This window comes from Neopelma chrysocephalum, unplaced genomic scaffold (assembly GCF_003984885.1).
Source record: "Neopelma chrysocephalum unplaced genomic scaffold, ASM398488v2 Primary Assembly neopelma1_96714, whole genome shotgun sequence".
Taxonomy (NCBI): domain Eukaryota; kingdom Metazoa; phylum Chordata; class Aves; order Passeriformes; family Pipridae; genus Neopelma; species Neopelma chrysocephalum.
Window position 1 is genome coordinate 281,134 of NW_020925358.1, and position 14,009 is coordinate 295,142.

The 14,009-nt window shown below is 43.6% G+C and overlaps 1 protein-coding gene across 1 annotated transcript in view; it reads left to right on the forward strand.

The window, feature by feature from the left end:
• LOC113981706 (F-BAR domain only protein 2-like) overlaps window positions 1-14,009 on the forward strand; it is a 240,011-nt gene that overhangs the window by 50,716 nt on the left and 175,286 nt on the right. Inside the window, exon 6 of the mRNA XM_027709262.1 lies at window positions 2,716-2,820. Within this exon, the coding sequence (XP_027565063.1) occupies window positions 2,716-2,820 (105 nt within the window). The remainder of the gene's footprint in view (window positions 1-2,715; window positions 2,821-14,009) is intronic.

Genomic DNA, 14,009 nt, shown 5'->3' on the forward strand with positions numbered 1-14,009 from the left:
TCCCATCTGGCTCCATGGACTTGTGGGTGTCTAAGTGGCATAGCAGGTCACTGACCATTTCCTCCTGGATTATGGGGGCTTCATTTTGCTCCCTCCCTATGTCTTCCAGCTCAGGGGGTTGGGTCCCTTGAGGACAACTGGTCTTGCTATTTAAGACTGAGGCAAAGAAGGCATTAAGTACCTCAGCCTTTTCCTCATCTTTTGTTACTGTGTTTCCCCCCCATACAACAAAGGATGGAGATTCTCCTTGGGCCTCCTTTTGTTGCTGATGCATTTGTAGAAACCCTTTTTGTTGTCTTTTACAGCAGTGGCCAGATTAAGTTTTATCTGGGCTTTTGCACTTCTAATGTTCTCCCTTCATGACCTCACAACATCCTTGTAGTCCTCCTAAGCTGCCTGCCCCTTTTTCCAGAAGTGATAAACTCTCTTTTTTCTCCCTGAGTTCCAGCCAAAGCTCTCTGTTCAGCCAGGCCAGTCTTCTTCCCCACCGGCTCATTTCACAACACATGGGGACTGTCTGTTCCTGTATCTTTAAGATGTCCCTCTTAAAGCATGTCCAGCCTTCCTGGACTCCTTTGCCCTTCAAGACTGCTGCCCAAGGGGCTGTCTCAACCAGTCTCCTAAATAGGTCAAAGTCCGCCCTCCGGAAATCCAAAGGAGCAGTTCTGCTGACACCCCTCCTTACTTCTCTCAGAATTGGAAACTCTTTGATTCCTCTTCATTTCCTGGTTGATGTTTCCCCATGTGAACAAGTGATAACACTCTACTGTTAGTCATGATTTTCAGTTATTTTTCTCTTGGAAATTACAGCATATCTTTCCTGAGTACATTTTATTTTAATTCATTTGAAAGTTATATATAGTGATCAGCTTTACAAGTAATTGAAAGTGAGAAATAGTTTCCATTTTCCTGTGGGACACATTAAATTCATTTAAAAGAGGCAAGCGTTTAAGAATAGTTCAGACCCTACATTCTGAGGCAGAATCAGTTTATTTCACCCTCTGGGTGAAAAATCTTTTCATGATATCCAACCTAAACCTCCCCTGACACAGCTTAATGCCATTTCCTCGAGTCTGTCACTGGTCATGAAAGTGAAGAGATTGGTACTTGCCCCTCTGCTTCCCCTTGTGAGGAAGTTGAAACCGCAATGAGGTCTCTCCTCAGCCTCCTCCAGGCTGAACAAACCAAGTGACCTCAGCCACTCCTCATAAGGCTTCCCCTCCAGACCCTGCACCATCCTCGTGGCCCTCCTTTGGATGCTCTCTAATAGCTTTATATCTTTCTTATCTTGCGGTGACCAAAACTGCACACAGTACTTGAGGCGAGGCTGCACGAGCACAGAATAGAGTGGGACAATCACCTCCTTTGACTGGCTGGCAATGCTTTGCCTGATGCCCCCCAGGACACAGTTGGCCCTTTTGGCTGCCAGGGCACTGCTGACTCATATTCAACTTGCCATCAACCAGGACCCCCAGGTCCCTTTCCACAGCACTGCTTTCCAGCATCTCATTCCTCAGTCTATACACACAACCAGGGTTGCCCCATCCCAGGTGCAGAATCCAGCATTTGCCCTTGTTAAACTTCATATGGTTGGTGATTGCAAATCACTACTTAAACCTACACAATTAATTTATAATATTCTTGAAGTAAATTTATTTTAATCCTGAACAGCGAGGAAAGCTATTCAGAACTAGAACAAATATTATATATACAACTGTCTTTACTGATTTCATTAACAATTCAGAAATATTTTTGAGTTACAACTGATGGGAATTTTTGATAAGATAAATAAAGTAGGCATGTTGAACACAGAAGCTACAAAAAGGCTGATGTTCCAGGCAAATAGTTTTTATTTTAATTTGCTTTTAATGCGGAAATAGCAAGATTATCAAAGTTTTGAAAAACTTCATCTCGTTTACTATGCTGTAGACTTTGAAAATCACTTTTCTCTACCAAAACCAATCCCTTCATTCAGTTTTGTTGTCCATGTAATATTGGTATTCTCCTGTATTTCTTTTTGTCTTTTAAGAATATTAAGTCCACAAAAAGAACACTTTGGTTTATTAGCAAGAAATAGTGAAACAAATAAAATTATAAAGCCCAAAAGAACTATTTTAAACAACTCTGAGCTGCATAAATTTGGCCATCAGTTTGTTCTGCATTAACTTCACTTTCAAATATCTCTTAATCTTAAAATTTCCATTGGCATAACACCTGTACTTCTGAATATCTTTTCCTTTATATTTCTTCATTCACTTCTAAGACAACTGTGCAGCCTTGTATTTTTTACCATTGACTCTTTCAGAATTTCACTAATAACTGTTTAATCTGTATTCCAGCCCTGCTCTCTTCCTGCTTTTCTGTTGCAGATTTAAATATTTGACATGGGCTATTTAGTTAAGTTTGGCAATACAAATTTTTAAATATTTATTTCAAAATAAGTATAACAGTCATTGCTGATAAGAGGGAGGTATTTAAATGAGGTAATTGCTTTGTTACCTTTTTAGGTCGTTAATGTATAGCTTTAAATAGAAATCTCTAATGGCTTGGATCCATTATTTGGTGGTGAAATTTTGTTATGATACTTCACTGTTTTGATATGCGCCTGAATATTTTTATAGGTCATCCTAGGCTTTCTATTAATAGTGACTTTGAAAAGCCTTGGTTCAGATTGGATGTGTGACATTTAACACTTTTTTTTGTACTAATCTATAGGCAGCAGTTAAATTGAAAAAAGCTACAGATACCTATAAATTGTATGTGGAGAAATATGCTGCAGTTAAATCTGCTTTTGAACAGAAGATGACAGAAACTGCACAGGTAAGTGTTATATTAAATCACTTATCTTTAAAATAAATTGATGTGTTCTATTTTACCTCTCTGAAATCGAAGCTTTTAAAAATTGGTTCAAGATAGAATTATCTCCGTTGGAAATTGATATGAACAATAATGTCAAAAGTAATATGTTTGAAGGGCGAACATTGACCATGTATGTTGTGATGGCAGTGTCCTTGAATGACACAGTTCAACACTAGCACTCTGAAAGACTTTTTTAGGAAGAAAACTTTCAGAAGTATTGTAGATACATTGTGATCATGTGGGAAATCTTGTGAATTGCTGGAGAGATAGAACTCATAGGAATTTTAAAACTGAGATCTATCATGTTGTTTTCATTATCATTCTGTCAAAACACTTCAGTAACAGCTTGTGAAAGTGACTTTCCAGGGTTTATCTGAGGCAGTCAAAGCCCCTACATCTATTCAAATTTTTGGTTTGGTTTGTTTTTTTAAAGCTGTTTTAATCTGTATTTCAGAGGATATCAAGTTCTTTGTATGATTGCATATTCTGCTGCTTATTATGTTTTAAAGTTTCTTTTTCAAATTTGTTGATTTTGTTATTTACCTTGCTCTGGGAGTTACTGAACCCCCACTGAAATAGATTCTGTGAATGCTTTTGATTCACTTCAGAGCAAATTCAGTCAGGTTGATTTAAATCTTTATTTAGTCTCTCAAAAGCTGTCTGCTATCTATTCCTTACCTTACAATAGACTGTGTTTATAGCAGTTGACTTACTGGTCTCTGAAACAATAAGAAAACAATTAACAAATAGACTGGCCTTGCTAAAATTGCACTGTAAACTTGTCTCTAACAAGCAAGAAAGCTGAGTAATGAACAAGAGTTTTTGTTTAGAACTGACAGAAGATAAACATGAAGAGTATTTGAAATGGATTTTATTGTCAGTGAAGGAAAATTTAGGGGCTTTCAGTAATAAAATTAGCTAGGCTTTTCATAATATCTTTAAAAAGATTCATTTGAACAATAAAAGAATGAAAAAAGTAACATTTTATTTTGTATCTAGAGACTGAATTTGAAGATGCTTTTTGTTCAGCTTTATTTGTGTTATTGGGCCCGGCCCGGAACTTGGGCATGTGGCATGGCCCCGGCCCAGCCTGGTCCGGCCCGGGCGTGGGCGCGCGGCGTGGCCCAGCCCCGGGCGCTCGGACCCCACCCAGGGCGCGGAAAGGAGAGAGAGAGGAGGAGCTTCGCCGGCACAGACTGTGCCCTTGTGGGAGATGAGAGGGGGAGCCTCGGAGCACACAGAGGAAAAGGACAACTCTAAACCCGGGCAGATGGAGCTCGATTAGCCCTGTAAGGCCATCCATCTAAGAGAAGGTCACTCCAATTAAACCTACGTCCTGAGGACCCCACTGCCACCGTCCAAGCTCACTCGGCCCTGGCAGATGAACCTTAGGATAAAGGGTGGGTTCAGTTCCGCGCACACTGTGTCTCACCTAAAAAATCCATTGCGCAGGCTCAAAGGCCTTACCCACATTTGCAAAGCACTGTAGCGACATCTTCTACAAATGCAGTCACGTGATACTGCCCCCACTTTAGGAGAAACCCTCAAGGCCATACAGCAGGTGAAAATTGGCAAGGCAGCTGGGGTTGATGGAATTCCACCCGAAGTCTGGAAACATGGGGGCCAAGCACTCCATACCAAATTTCACGAGTTTGTGGTGCGCTGTGGGGAACTAGGCGAACTACCATCAGACCTTCGTGATGCACTCATCATCACTTTGTATAAGAAGAAAGGAATTAAATCAGATTGCTCAAATTACCGTGGTATTACTCTGCTCTCCATTGCTGGCAAAATCCTGGCAAGAATACTCCTGAACAGACTAATACCCGCTATAGCAGAAGAAATTCTACCTGAAAGTCAGTGTGGTTTCAGAGCCAACAGGAGTACCACAGACATGGTATTTGTTCTCAGACAACTGCAAGAGAAGGGTAGGGAACAGAACAAAGGTCTCTATGTAACCTTTGTCGACCTCACCAAGGCTTTCAATACTGTGAGCAGAAAAGGTCTATGGCAGATTTTGGAACGTTTAGGTTGTCCCCCCAAGTTCCTTAAAATGATCATCTCACTCCATGAGGATCAGCACAGCCAAGTCAGATATGGCAATGCACTTTCTGAGCCCTTTCTAATAACGAATGGTGTGAAACAAGGCTGCGTTCTTGCACCAACCCTATTCACAGTCTTTTTCAGCATGATGCTCCAAAGGGCCATGGCAGACCTCAATGATCAGGACGGTATCTACATTCAATATCGTACTGATGGAAGCCTATTCAACCTAAGGCAACTGAAGGCCCATACCAAGACCTTAAACCATCTTGCCCGGGAGCTGCTCTATGCTGATGACGCCGCCCTTGCTGCCCACACAGAAGCAGCCCTGCAGCGTTTAACATCCAGCTTTGCAGACGCTGCTGAGCTCTTTGGGTTGGAAGTCAGTTTAAAGAAGACAGAAGTTCTCCATCAACCTGCACCTCAGGAAGTCCCCCATCATCCCCACATCACCATTGGTCAATCAGAACTCAAATCAGTCCAGCAGTTTAATTACCTAGGCAGCCTCATCTCCTCGGATGGTAAGATTGACAGGGAGATAGACAACAGATTAGCAAAGGCATATACAAATGCAGTCACACAAAGATCAAAAGACAAAGGCATACACCTGCCTCCAAAGGTGCACCCAAATTAACTCTAGCATGCTGGAACATCAGAACCGTGCTCAATTCTGCAGATAGCGGATGTCCTGAGCATCGGTCTGCCCTAATTGCCCATGAACTGTCACGTCTCAACATCAACATTGCTGCTCTCAGTGAAGTTCGCCTTCACGAGGAAGACAGCCTTAGAGAACATGGTGCCAATTACACACTCTTTTGGTCAGGTAAACCCAGAACCGAAAAGCATCTCTCAGGAGTCGGCTTCATGATTAAAAACTCTATTGTTCCTAAACTCGAAAATCTGCCAACAGGTCATTCTGACTGCATTATCTCCCTACGCCTTCCACTAAACAACAAGCAACACGTTTTCCTCTTTAGTATATATGCCCCAACTCTCCAAGCTGACCCTGCCAAAAAGGATAAATTTTACACTGACCTGCGCCACCTTACCCAAAAGGTTCCTGCAGGTGATAAGATCATTATCCTTGGTGATTTCAACGCCAGAGTAGGAAAGAATTTTGAAGCCTGGAAAGGAATATTAGGCAAGTATGGTGTTGGAAACTGCAACGATAATGGTCGCCTTCTGCTAGAATTCTGTGCGGAGCAACAGTTCACCATCACTAATACTATCTTTCAGCAGAAAAATAGTCTGAAGACAACCTGGATGCATCCCAGATCCAAGCATTGGCACCTCATGGATTATGTCTTGGTGCGACGGAGAGACGTCCACGATGTCCACCATACCCACGTGATGCCTAGTGCAGAATGCCAAACAGACCATCGACTGGTGTGCTGTAAACTTAACCTCAATCTTAAATTCAAACCTAAAAGGGGCAGTATCCCAAGGAGGAGACTGCAAGTTAACAATCTCCAATCAGCCACAGTGAGAAAAAAATTCCAGGCTAATCTTCAAACTAGGCTCAAAAACCATTCAATTGATTCTATAGATACCGCTCCTAAAACACTTTGGCACCATATTAAAAACAGCATCCTGCAGTCCTGTGAAGAATCCTTAGGGTTCTCCCTCAAGAAGAACAAGGACTGGATTGATGAAAACAATCAAGAGATCCAGGAATTGTTGAGGAAGAAGAGAACTGTTCATCAAGCACACCTTGCACTGCCATCCTGTCACGTAAGAAAAGCAGCCTTTCGTCTTGCATGCAGCAAGCTCCAACAGAAACTTTGTGACATCCAGAACAAGTGGTGGATCAATCTAGCTGAAAAAACACAATTATGCGCAGACACGGGTGATCACAGAGGATTCTATGAAGCCCCGAAAACAGCATACGTGCCTACATACCAAGCCCAAAGTCCTCTACTCAGCGCTGATGGTCAAACGCTTCTGACAGATAAAACCTGAATCAATGGTCTGAACACTTTCAGACTCTTTTCAGTACTAGCCATGTAGTCCAAGACTCAGCTATTCAGTCCATCACACAACAACCGGTGAAGTATGAATTGGATACTGCCCCCACTTTAGGAGAAACCCTTAAGGCCATACAGCAGGTGAAAATTGGCAAGGCAGCTGGGGTTGATGCAATTCCACCTGAAGTCTGGAAGCATGGGGGCCAAGCACTCCATGCTAAATTTCACGAGTTCGTACTGCGCTGTGGGGAACTAGGTGAACTACCATCAGACCTTCATGATGCAGTCATCATCACCTCATATAAGAAGAAAATTAAATCAGACTGTTCAAATTACCGTGGTATCACTCTGCTCTCCTTTGCTGGCAAAATCCTGGCAAGAATATTCCTGAACACACTAATACCCGCTATAGCAGAAGGAATTCTACTTGAAAGTCAGTGTGGTTTCAGAGCCAACAGGAGTACCACAGGCATGATATTTGTTCTCAGACAACTGCAAGAGAAGTGTAGGGAACAGAACAAAGGTCTCTATGTAACCTTTGTTGATCTCACCAAGGCTTTCAATACTGTGAGCAGAAAAGGTCTATGGCAGATTTTGGAATGCTTAGGTTGTTCCCCCAAGTTCCTTAAAATGATCATCTCACTCCATGAGGATCAACACGGTCAAGTCAGATATGGCAATGCACTTTCTGAGCCCTTTCTAATAACGAATGGTGTGAAACAAGGCTGCGTTCTTGCACCAACCCTATTCACAGTCTTTTTCAGCATGATGCTCCAAAGGGCGATGGCAGACCTCGATGATCAGGATGGTATCTACATTCAATGCCGTACTGATGGAAGCCTTTTCAACCTAAGGTGACTGAAGGCCCATACTAAGACCTTAAACCATCTTGTCCAGGAGCTGCTTTATGCTGATGACGCCGCCCTTGTCGCCCACACAGAAGCAGCCCTGCAGTGTCTAATATCCTGCTTTGCTCTTTGGGCTGGAAGTCAGCTTAAAGAAGACAGAAGTTCTCTATCAACCTGCACCTCAGGAAGTCTTCCATCATCCCCATATCACCATTGGCGAATCAGAGCTCAAATCAGTCCAGCAGTTTAATTACCTAGGTAGCCTCATCTCCTCAGATGATAAGATTGACAGAGAGATAGACAACAGATTAGCAAAGGCATATAGTGCCTTCGGAAAGCTTCATAAAAAGAGTTTGGTGAAATAAACACTTGAAGAAAAGTACAAAGATCAGTGTTTACAGAGCCATAGTGCTGTCTACTCTCATATGAATCTGAATCATGGGTCATCTACTGCCACCACCTGCGACTCCTAGAACGCTTCCATCAACGCTGCCTCCATACTATCCTAAACATCCACTGGTCAGATTATGTGACTAATACGTCTGTTCTAGAACAAGCAGCAATCACAAATATTGAGGCCATGTTGCTGAGAACACAGTTGCCTTGGGCAGGGCACGTCTCAAGGATGAAGGACCACCGCCTCCCTAAGATCTTGCTTTATGGTGAACTTGCTGCCAGCTGCCGCAAGAGAGGAGCCCCGAAGAGAAGATACAAGGACTCCCTGAAACAACATCTCAGCCTTGGCCATATTGATCACCATAACTGGTCTACTCTGGCCTCCAATCGGGAGGTCTGGAGACGCACTATCTATAACGCTGTTGATGCTTTTGAGAAAGCATGCAGGATCACTCTCGAGGAGAAAAGGCAATGCAGAAAGATTCGTGCCTTGCAGAATATACCACCTAAGGAGTCTTTCTGCTGTGGCTTTTGCAACCGGACGTGCCTGTTTCGTATTGGCCTTTTTAGCCACCAGCGTGCTTGTATCAAATGTGGGTAGAGCCCTTCCCAAATCTTCATTCGTGAAGCCTAGGCATGATGATTTGTGTTATTAGGTAGGCATGAGTTGTTTCAAACAGGCTGAGATGTAGAGAAAAGAAATCTTTTTACTATACCAGATCTTACAGCTGGGAAACTGTGACCATGCTTTTGGGCTATTTGTTTTGTTTTGCAATACAAAAATGATACAAATTATGTCTCACTGCAAACCACACTTGCGTAAATAACCTTAGTTCATTAACTGCAACAACCCCTTTTACTCGAAATTTAAATTTTCACTTAATGTGTTAATGGACACCTGGAAACTCTTAATACCTTCCACAGCTATCCATATTGGAAATGACAATTAGAATTCTACCAGTATAAGTCCTATCTGTGAACTTTAAGTATAATGGTGTAGCTGCATCTACAGTTTTGTTGCAGCAACGCTACTTTAAAGATAATGTGGTAAGAAAAATAACACTTGTGAATATCATAGAATCATAGAATGGCCTGGGTTGGAAGGGACCTTAAAGATCATCTAGTTCCAACCCCCCTGCCATGGGCAGAAACACCTTCCATTTGAGCAGGTTGCTCAGAGCCCCATTCAACCTGTCCTTAAACACTTCCAGGGATGGGGCATCCACAACTTCTCTGAGCAATCTGTGCTGGTGCCTCATCACCCTTACAGTCAAGAATTTTTTCCTAATATCTTACCTTAACCTACCATCTTTCAGTTTGAAACCATTCCCCCCTTGTTTTGTCACTACAAGCTCTTGTAAAAAGTCTTTCACCATCTTTCTTGTAGGCTCCCTTCAGGTACTGGAAGGCCTCAATTAGGTCACCCTGAAGCCTTCTCTTCTCCAGGCTGAACAAACCCAACTCTCTCAGCCTTTCCTAATAGAAGTGCTCCATCCCTCTAATCAACTTGGTGGCCTCCTCTGGACTCACTCCAACAGACTGTTGTCCTTCCTGTGCTGGGGCCCCCAGCAGTGGACACAGTACTCAAGGTGGGGTATCACGAGAGCAGAGTAGAGGGGCAGAATCACCTCCCTCAACCTGCTGGCCACACTGCTTTTGATGCAGCCCAGGAAGCGATTGGCTTTCTGGGCTGCGAGTGCACACTGCTGGCTCATGTCCAGCCTCTCAACCACAACAACCCCAAGTCCTTCTCGGCAGGGCTGCCCTCGACCATTCATCCCCTAGCCTATATTGATATTGGGTGTTGCTCTGACTCCGGTGCAGCACCTTGTACTTGGCCTTGTTGAACCCAATGAGATTCGCATGGGCCCATTTCTTGTGCTTGTCCAGGTCCTTCTGGATGTCATCCCAGCATTCAGGTGTGTCAACTGCACCACTCAGCTTGGTGTCATCTGCAAACTTGCTGAGGGTGCGCTCGATCCCTTCATCTATGTTATTAATGAATATATTAAATAACACCGGTCCCAATACGGACCCCTGAGGGACACCACTTGTCAATGATGTCCACTGGGACTCTGAGCCGTTGACCACTACCCTCTGGATGCGACCATGCTACTGCTTTCTTATCCATCTAACAGTTCACCCATCAAATCCATCTCTCCAATTTAGAGAGAAGGATGTTGTGAGGGACGGTATCAAAAATCTTACAGAAGTCCAGATAGATGACATCTGTAGCCTTTCCCTTGTCGACTGATGTAGTGATGCTGTTGTAGAAGGCCACAGGTGGGTCAGGCAAGAGTTGTCCTTGGTGAATCTGTGCTGGCTGTCTTGAACCACCCCTTTGTCCTCCAAGTGCCTTAGCGTAACTTCTAGGAGGATCTGTTCAAGGATCTTACCAGGCACAGAGGTGAGGCTGACAGGTCAGTACTTCCCAGGGTCTTCCTTTCTACCCTTTTTTAATATGGGTACAATGCCTCCCTTTTTCCAGTCTTTATGGACGACTTCTGACTGCCATGACTTCTCAAATATCATGGAGAGTGGCTTGGCAACTACATCAGCCACTTCCCTCAGGACTCTGGGATGCATCTCATCGGGTCCCATAGACTTATGTACATTCAGGTTCTTCAGGTGGTCATGAACCTGATCTTCACTTACAGTGGGAGGGACTTTGCTCCCCCAGTCCCCATCCTTCTGTCCATCCACTCAAGAGGTGTGGGAAGAAAGGTTGCCATTGAAGACTGAGGCAAAAAAGTTGTTGAGTACCTCAGCCTTCTCCTCATCTGTTGTTACCAGTTTACCATCATTGTTAATGGGGGGGTACTCCTTCTTTGACCTTCTTTTTCTGGTTGTCATAGCTGTAGAAGCCCTTCCTGTTATTCTTTGCCTCCCTTTCCAGGTTCAGTTCCAGCTTTGCCTTGGCCTTCCTCACCCCATCCCTACACAACCATACTTCATCTCTATACTCTTCCCAGGCTACCTGTCCTTGTTTCCACTGTCTGTGCATTTGCTTCTTTCCCTTTAGTTTGGCCAGCAGTTACCTACTCAGCCATGCCGGTCTCTTGCCTTCCTTGCCTGACTTCTTGCTCCTGGAGATCACTAGCTCTTGTATTCTATGGAAGACTTCTTTAAAGATCTGCCAGCTCTGTTCCACTTGCTTTCCTTGAGGGCAGTGTCCCAGGGGATCCTATTGACTATCTCCCTGAAGAGCTGGAAGTCTGCTTTCCTAAAGTTCAGGGGCCTAACTTTACTCCTTACCTGACCCATATCCCTCAGGACTGCAAACTCCACCAGTGCATGATCACTGCAGCCCAGGCTGCCTCCAATCTTGATGCCCCCAATTAACTCACGTATGTTGTTAACCATCAGATCCAGTATCTCATCCCCTCTGGTAGAGTTGTCTTATTACCTGGCTCAAGAAGTTATCCTCCATGCATTCCAGGAGTCTCCTGAATTGCGTACAGCTCACTGCACTACTTTCCCAGCAGATGTTGGGGTGGTTGAAGTCCCCCATCAGGAAAAAAGCCTGTAACCACAATGCCTCGTGTATCTGGAGCAAGAAGGCTTTGTCAATAGGCTCCCCTTAGTCAGGTGGCCCGCAGTAGACACCAATTACAAGGTTCCCTTTGTTGCCTCAGTCTTTGACTCTTTGTGCTGGTTTAAAAGTAAACCAGTGGGAAAAATGAACCCAACTCTAGAGAGATTATAAGTCAGAGTTACAATTTACTAAAAATAAATTACAATAGATGCAATGATACAGAGAAAAACTGGTTTTAACCCACAAAAACAGATGTATAACCCATCCCCCTGGGACAAGAACAGAACGGTGTTTGTTGGCCCCTGTGCTGAGCACCACGTGGCCCACCTGGGTGCAAAGTAAGAGGAAAGGAAAACCTGTTGGTCTGGGTGATGGTTGCAGTTCTGTTGAGGTCATGATCGCAGTCTTGTCAAGAGTGGCAGTGGCAGTCCTGTTGGAGTTCATGTCCTCCTCTCGATCTGATGAGTGGTACCAGAAGTCCCAAAACCCACAGATTATATATATGCTCAAATTCAGGTGGGAATGTCCAGTACCTCCCCCAGGGCAGGGAGTTTCACAATGGGTGATTTAACTCTGTGAGTCATGGGATATTTTTGAAGTCTTTGATGGTATGGGTGTTGCAGCTGCCTATTATGCCAGTCCAGTATGGCCCATTAGCAGAGATGACCCCTCAGGCTGGGTGTGAAGGTGCTAATTCCTCTCCAGAGGGGAGTTATCACAACTGAGTCATTAGGTGTGCCCTGGGCAGCTGCTGCAAATGATCCATTATTAACAGTCCATCAGAAATGACATAGAGGGTGTAGAATACACAGTTTTGGTTATCATCATCATCATGGCTAGGCTTCGCGAACGAAGATTTGGGAAGGGCTCTACCCACTATTCTTGCAAGCGCGTTGGTGGCTAAAAAGGCCAATACGGGAAAGGCAAGTCCGGTTGCAAAAGACACAGCAGAAAGACTCCTTAGATGGTATATTCTGCAAGGCTCGATTCTTTCTGCGTTGTCTTTTCTCCTCAAGAGTGATCCTGCGTGCCTTCTCAAAAGCATCAGCAGCGTTATAAATGGTCTGTCTCCAGGCCTCCCGGTTAGAGGCCAGAGTAGACCAGTTATGGTGATCAATATGCCCAAGGCTGAGTTGTTGCTTCAGGGAGTCCTTGTATCTTTTCTTCGGAGCTCCTCTCTTGCGGCAGCCGGAGGCAAGTTCACCAAGTTTTGGTTATACCCACATAGTAATAAACTGGTCCTGGCCCCTGTAACTAGGACACTCTTACCCACAGGCTTTCCACCTGCTCATGACTGTTCTTCAGAGCAACTCGTCACACTCAATCCACCTCTTGATGTAGAGGGCAACCTCTCCACCTCTCCTTCCTTCCCCGTCTCTTCTGAACAGCCCGTAGCCATCCATCGTCACACTCAAGTCATGGGATTTGTCCCAACAAGTTTCAGTAATGGCAACAAGGTCATATCTTTCTAACAGCACGTGGCTTCCAACTCCTCCTGCTTGTTGCTCATGCCGTGTGCATTGGTGCAAAGGCACCTCAGCTGGGCTGTCAGCTGTGTCGCCTTCCTAGAGGAACATACCTTAATTCCTTTGAGATATTTCCCCAGTGTTTCCCTGTTGGCTTCTGTTACCTCAGGAGTCCCTGACTTGTCTCCATAAGACTTCAAGTGTGCTCCAGTGTGGCCAGCACATCTCAGAGTCAGCAGCAGAGGACCCTCACTAGCAACCTGTCCCAATCAATCACACCCTAGATTATCTTAATTTACTTAATTTACTTAATTTCACTTAAAGTATACTAATTCTGAACACAAAATAAATGAGCAGTGTGAGCATTCTCAGCTGTTTCAGTGCAAAACCAGTTGACTTAAATCTGTCTTAGACCATTCAGATAAAATTTTTCTGAGGATGCAATTGCCTTGAATTTTTGGGGCTATATTCTAGGTAATCATGTAGCAATGTCCTCATTGAACTGTCCTCTTTTCTTAAACTCCACCAATACTGTTATATAAATTTTACATATTTTTCCTTTTTTCCAATCTATTATATTACCTGCTATTATCAAAAAGTGACATAACTTGTGATATATTATTTTGAGAGGTTGAAATTAAAACCATGATCTTCCTAATACTAAATTGCAAGTTATGTGTTTTTTTCTGCAATAATCATGGAAGGATTTTTATGATTAAAGACATAGGAAAATATAATTCACTTTCTTGTTCAGATATTGGATTTGACAGAAATTCTTCATGTTGAAAGATTTTCTGAATAAAACTATAGTTGTATTGTACAATTGCTATGCACTTGTTAAGAAAACATCTCATTTGTCAGTTATTTCACCTTTTTAGAAGCTTTTTTATAATCACAT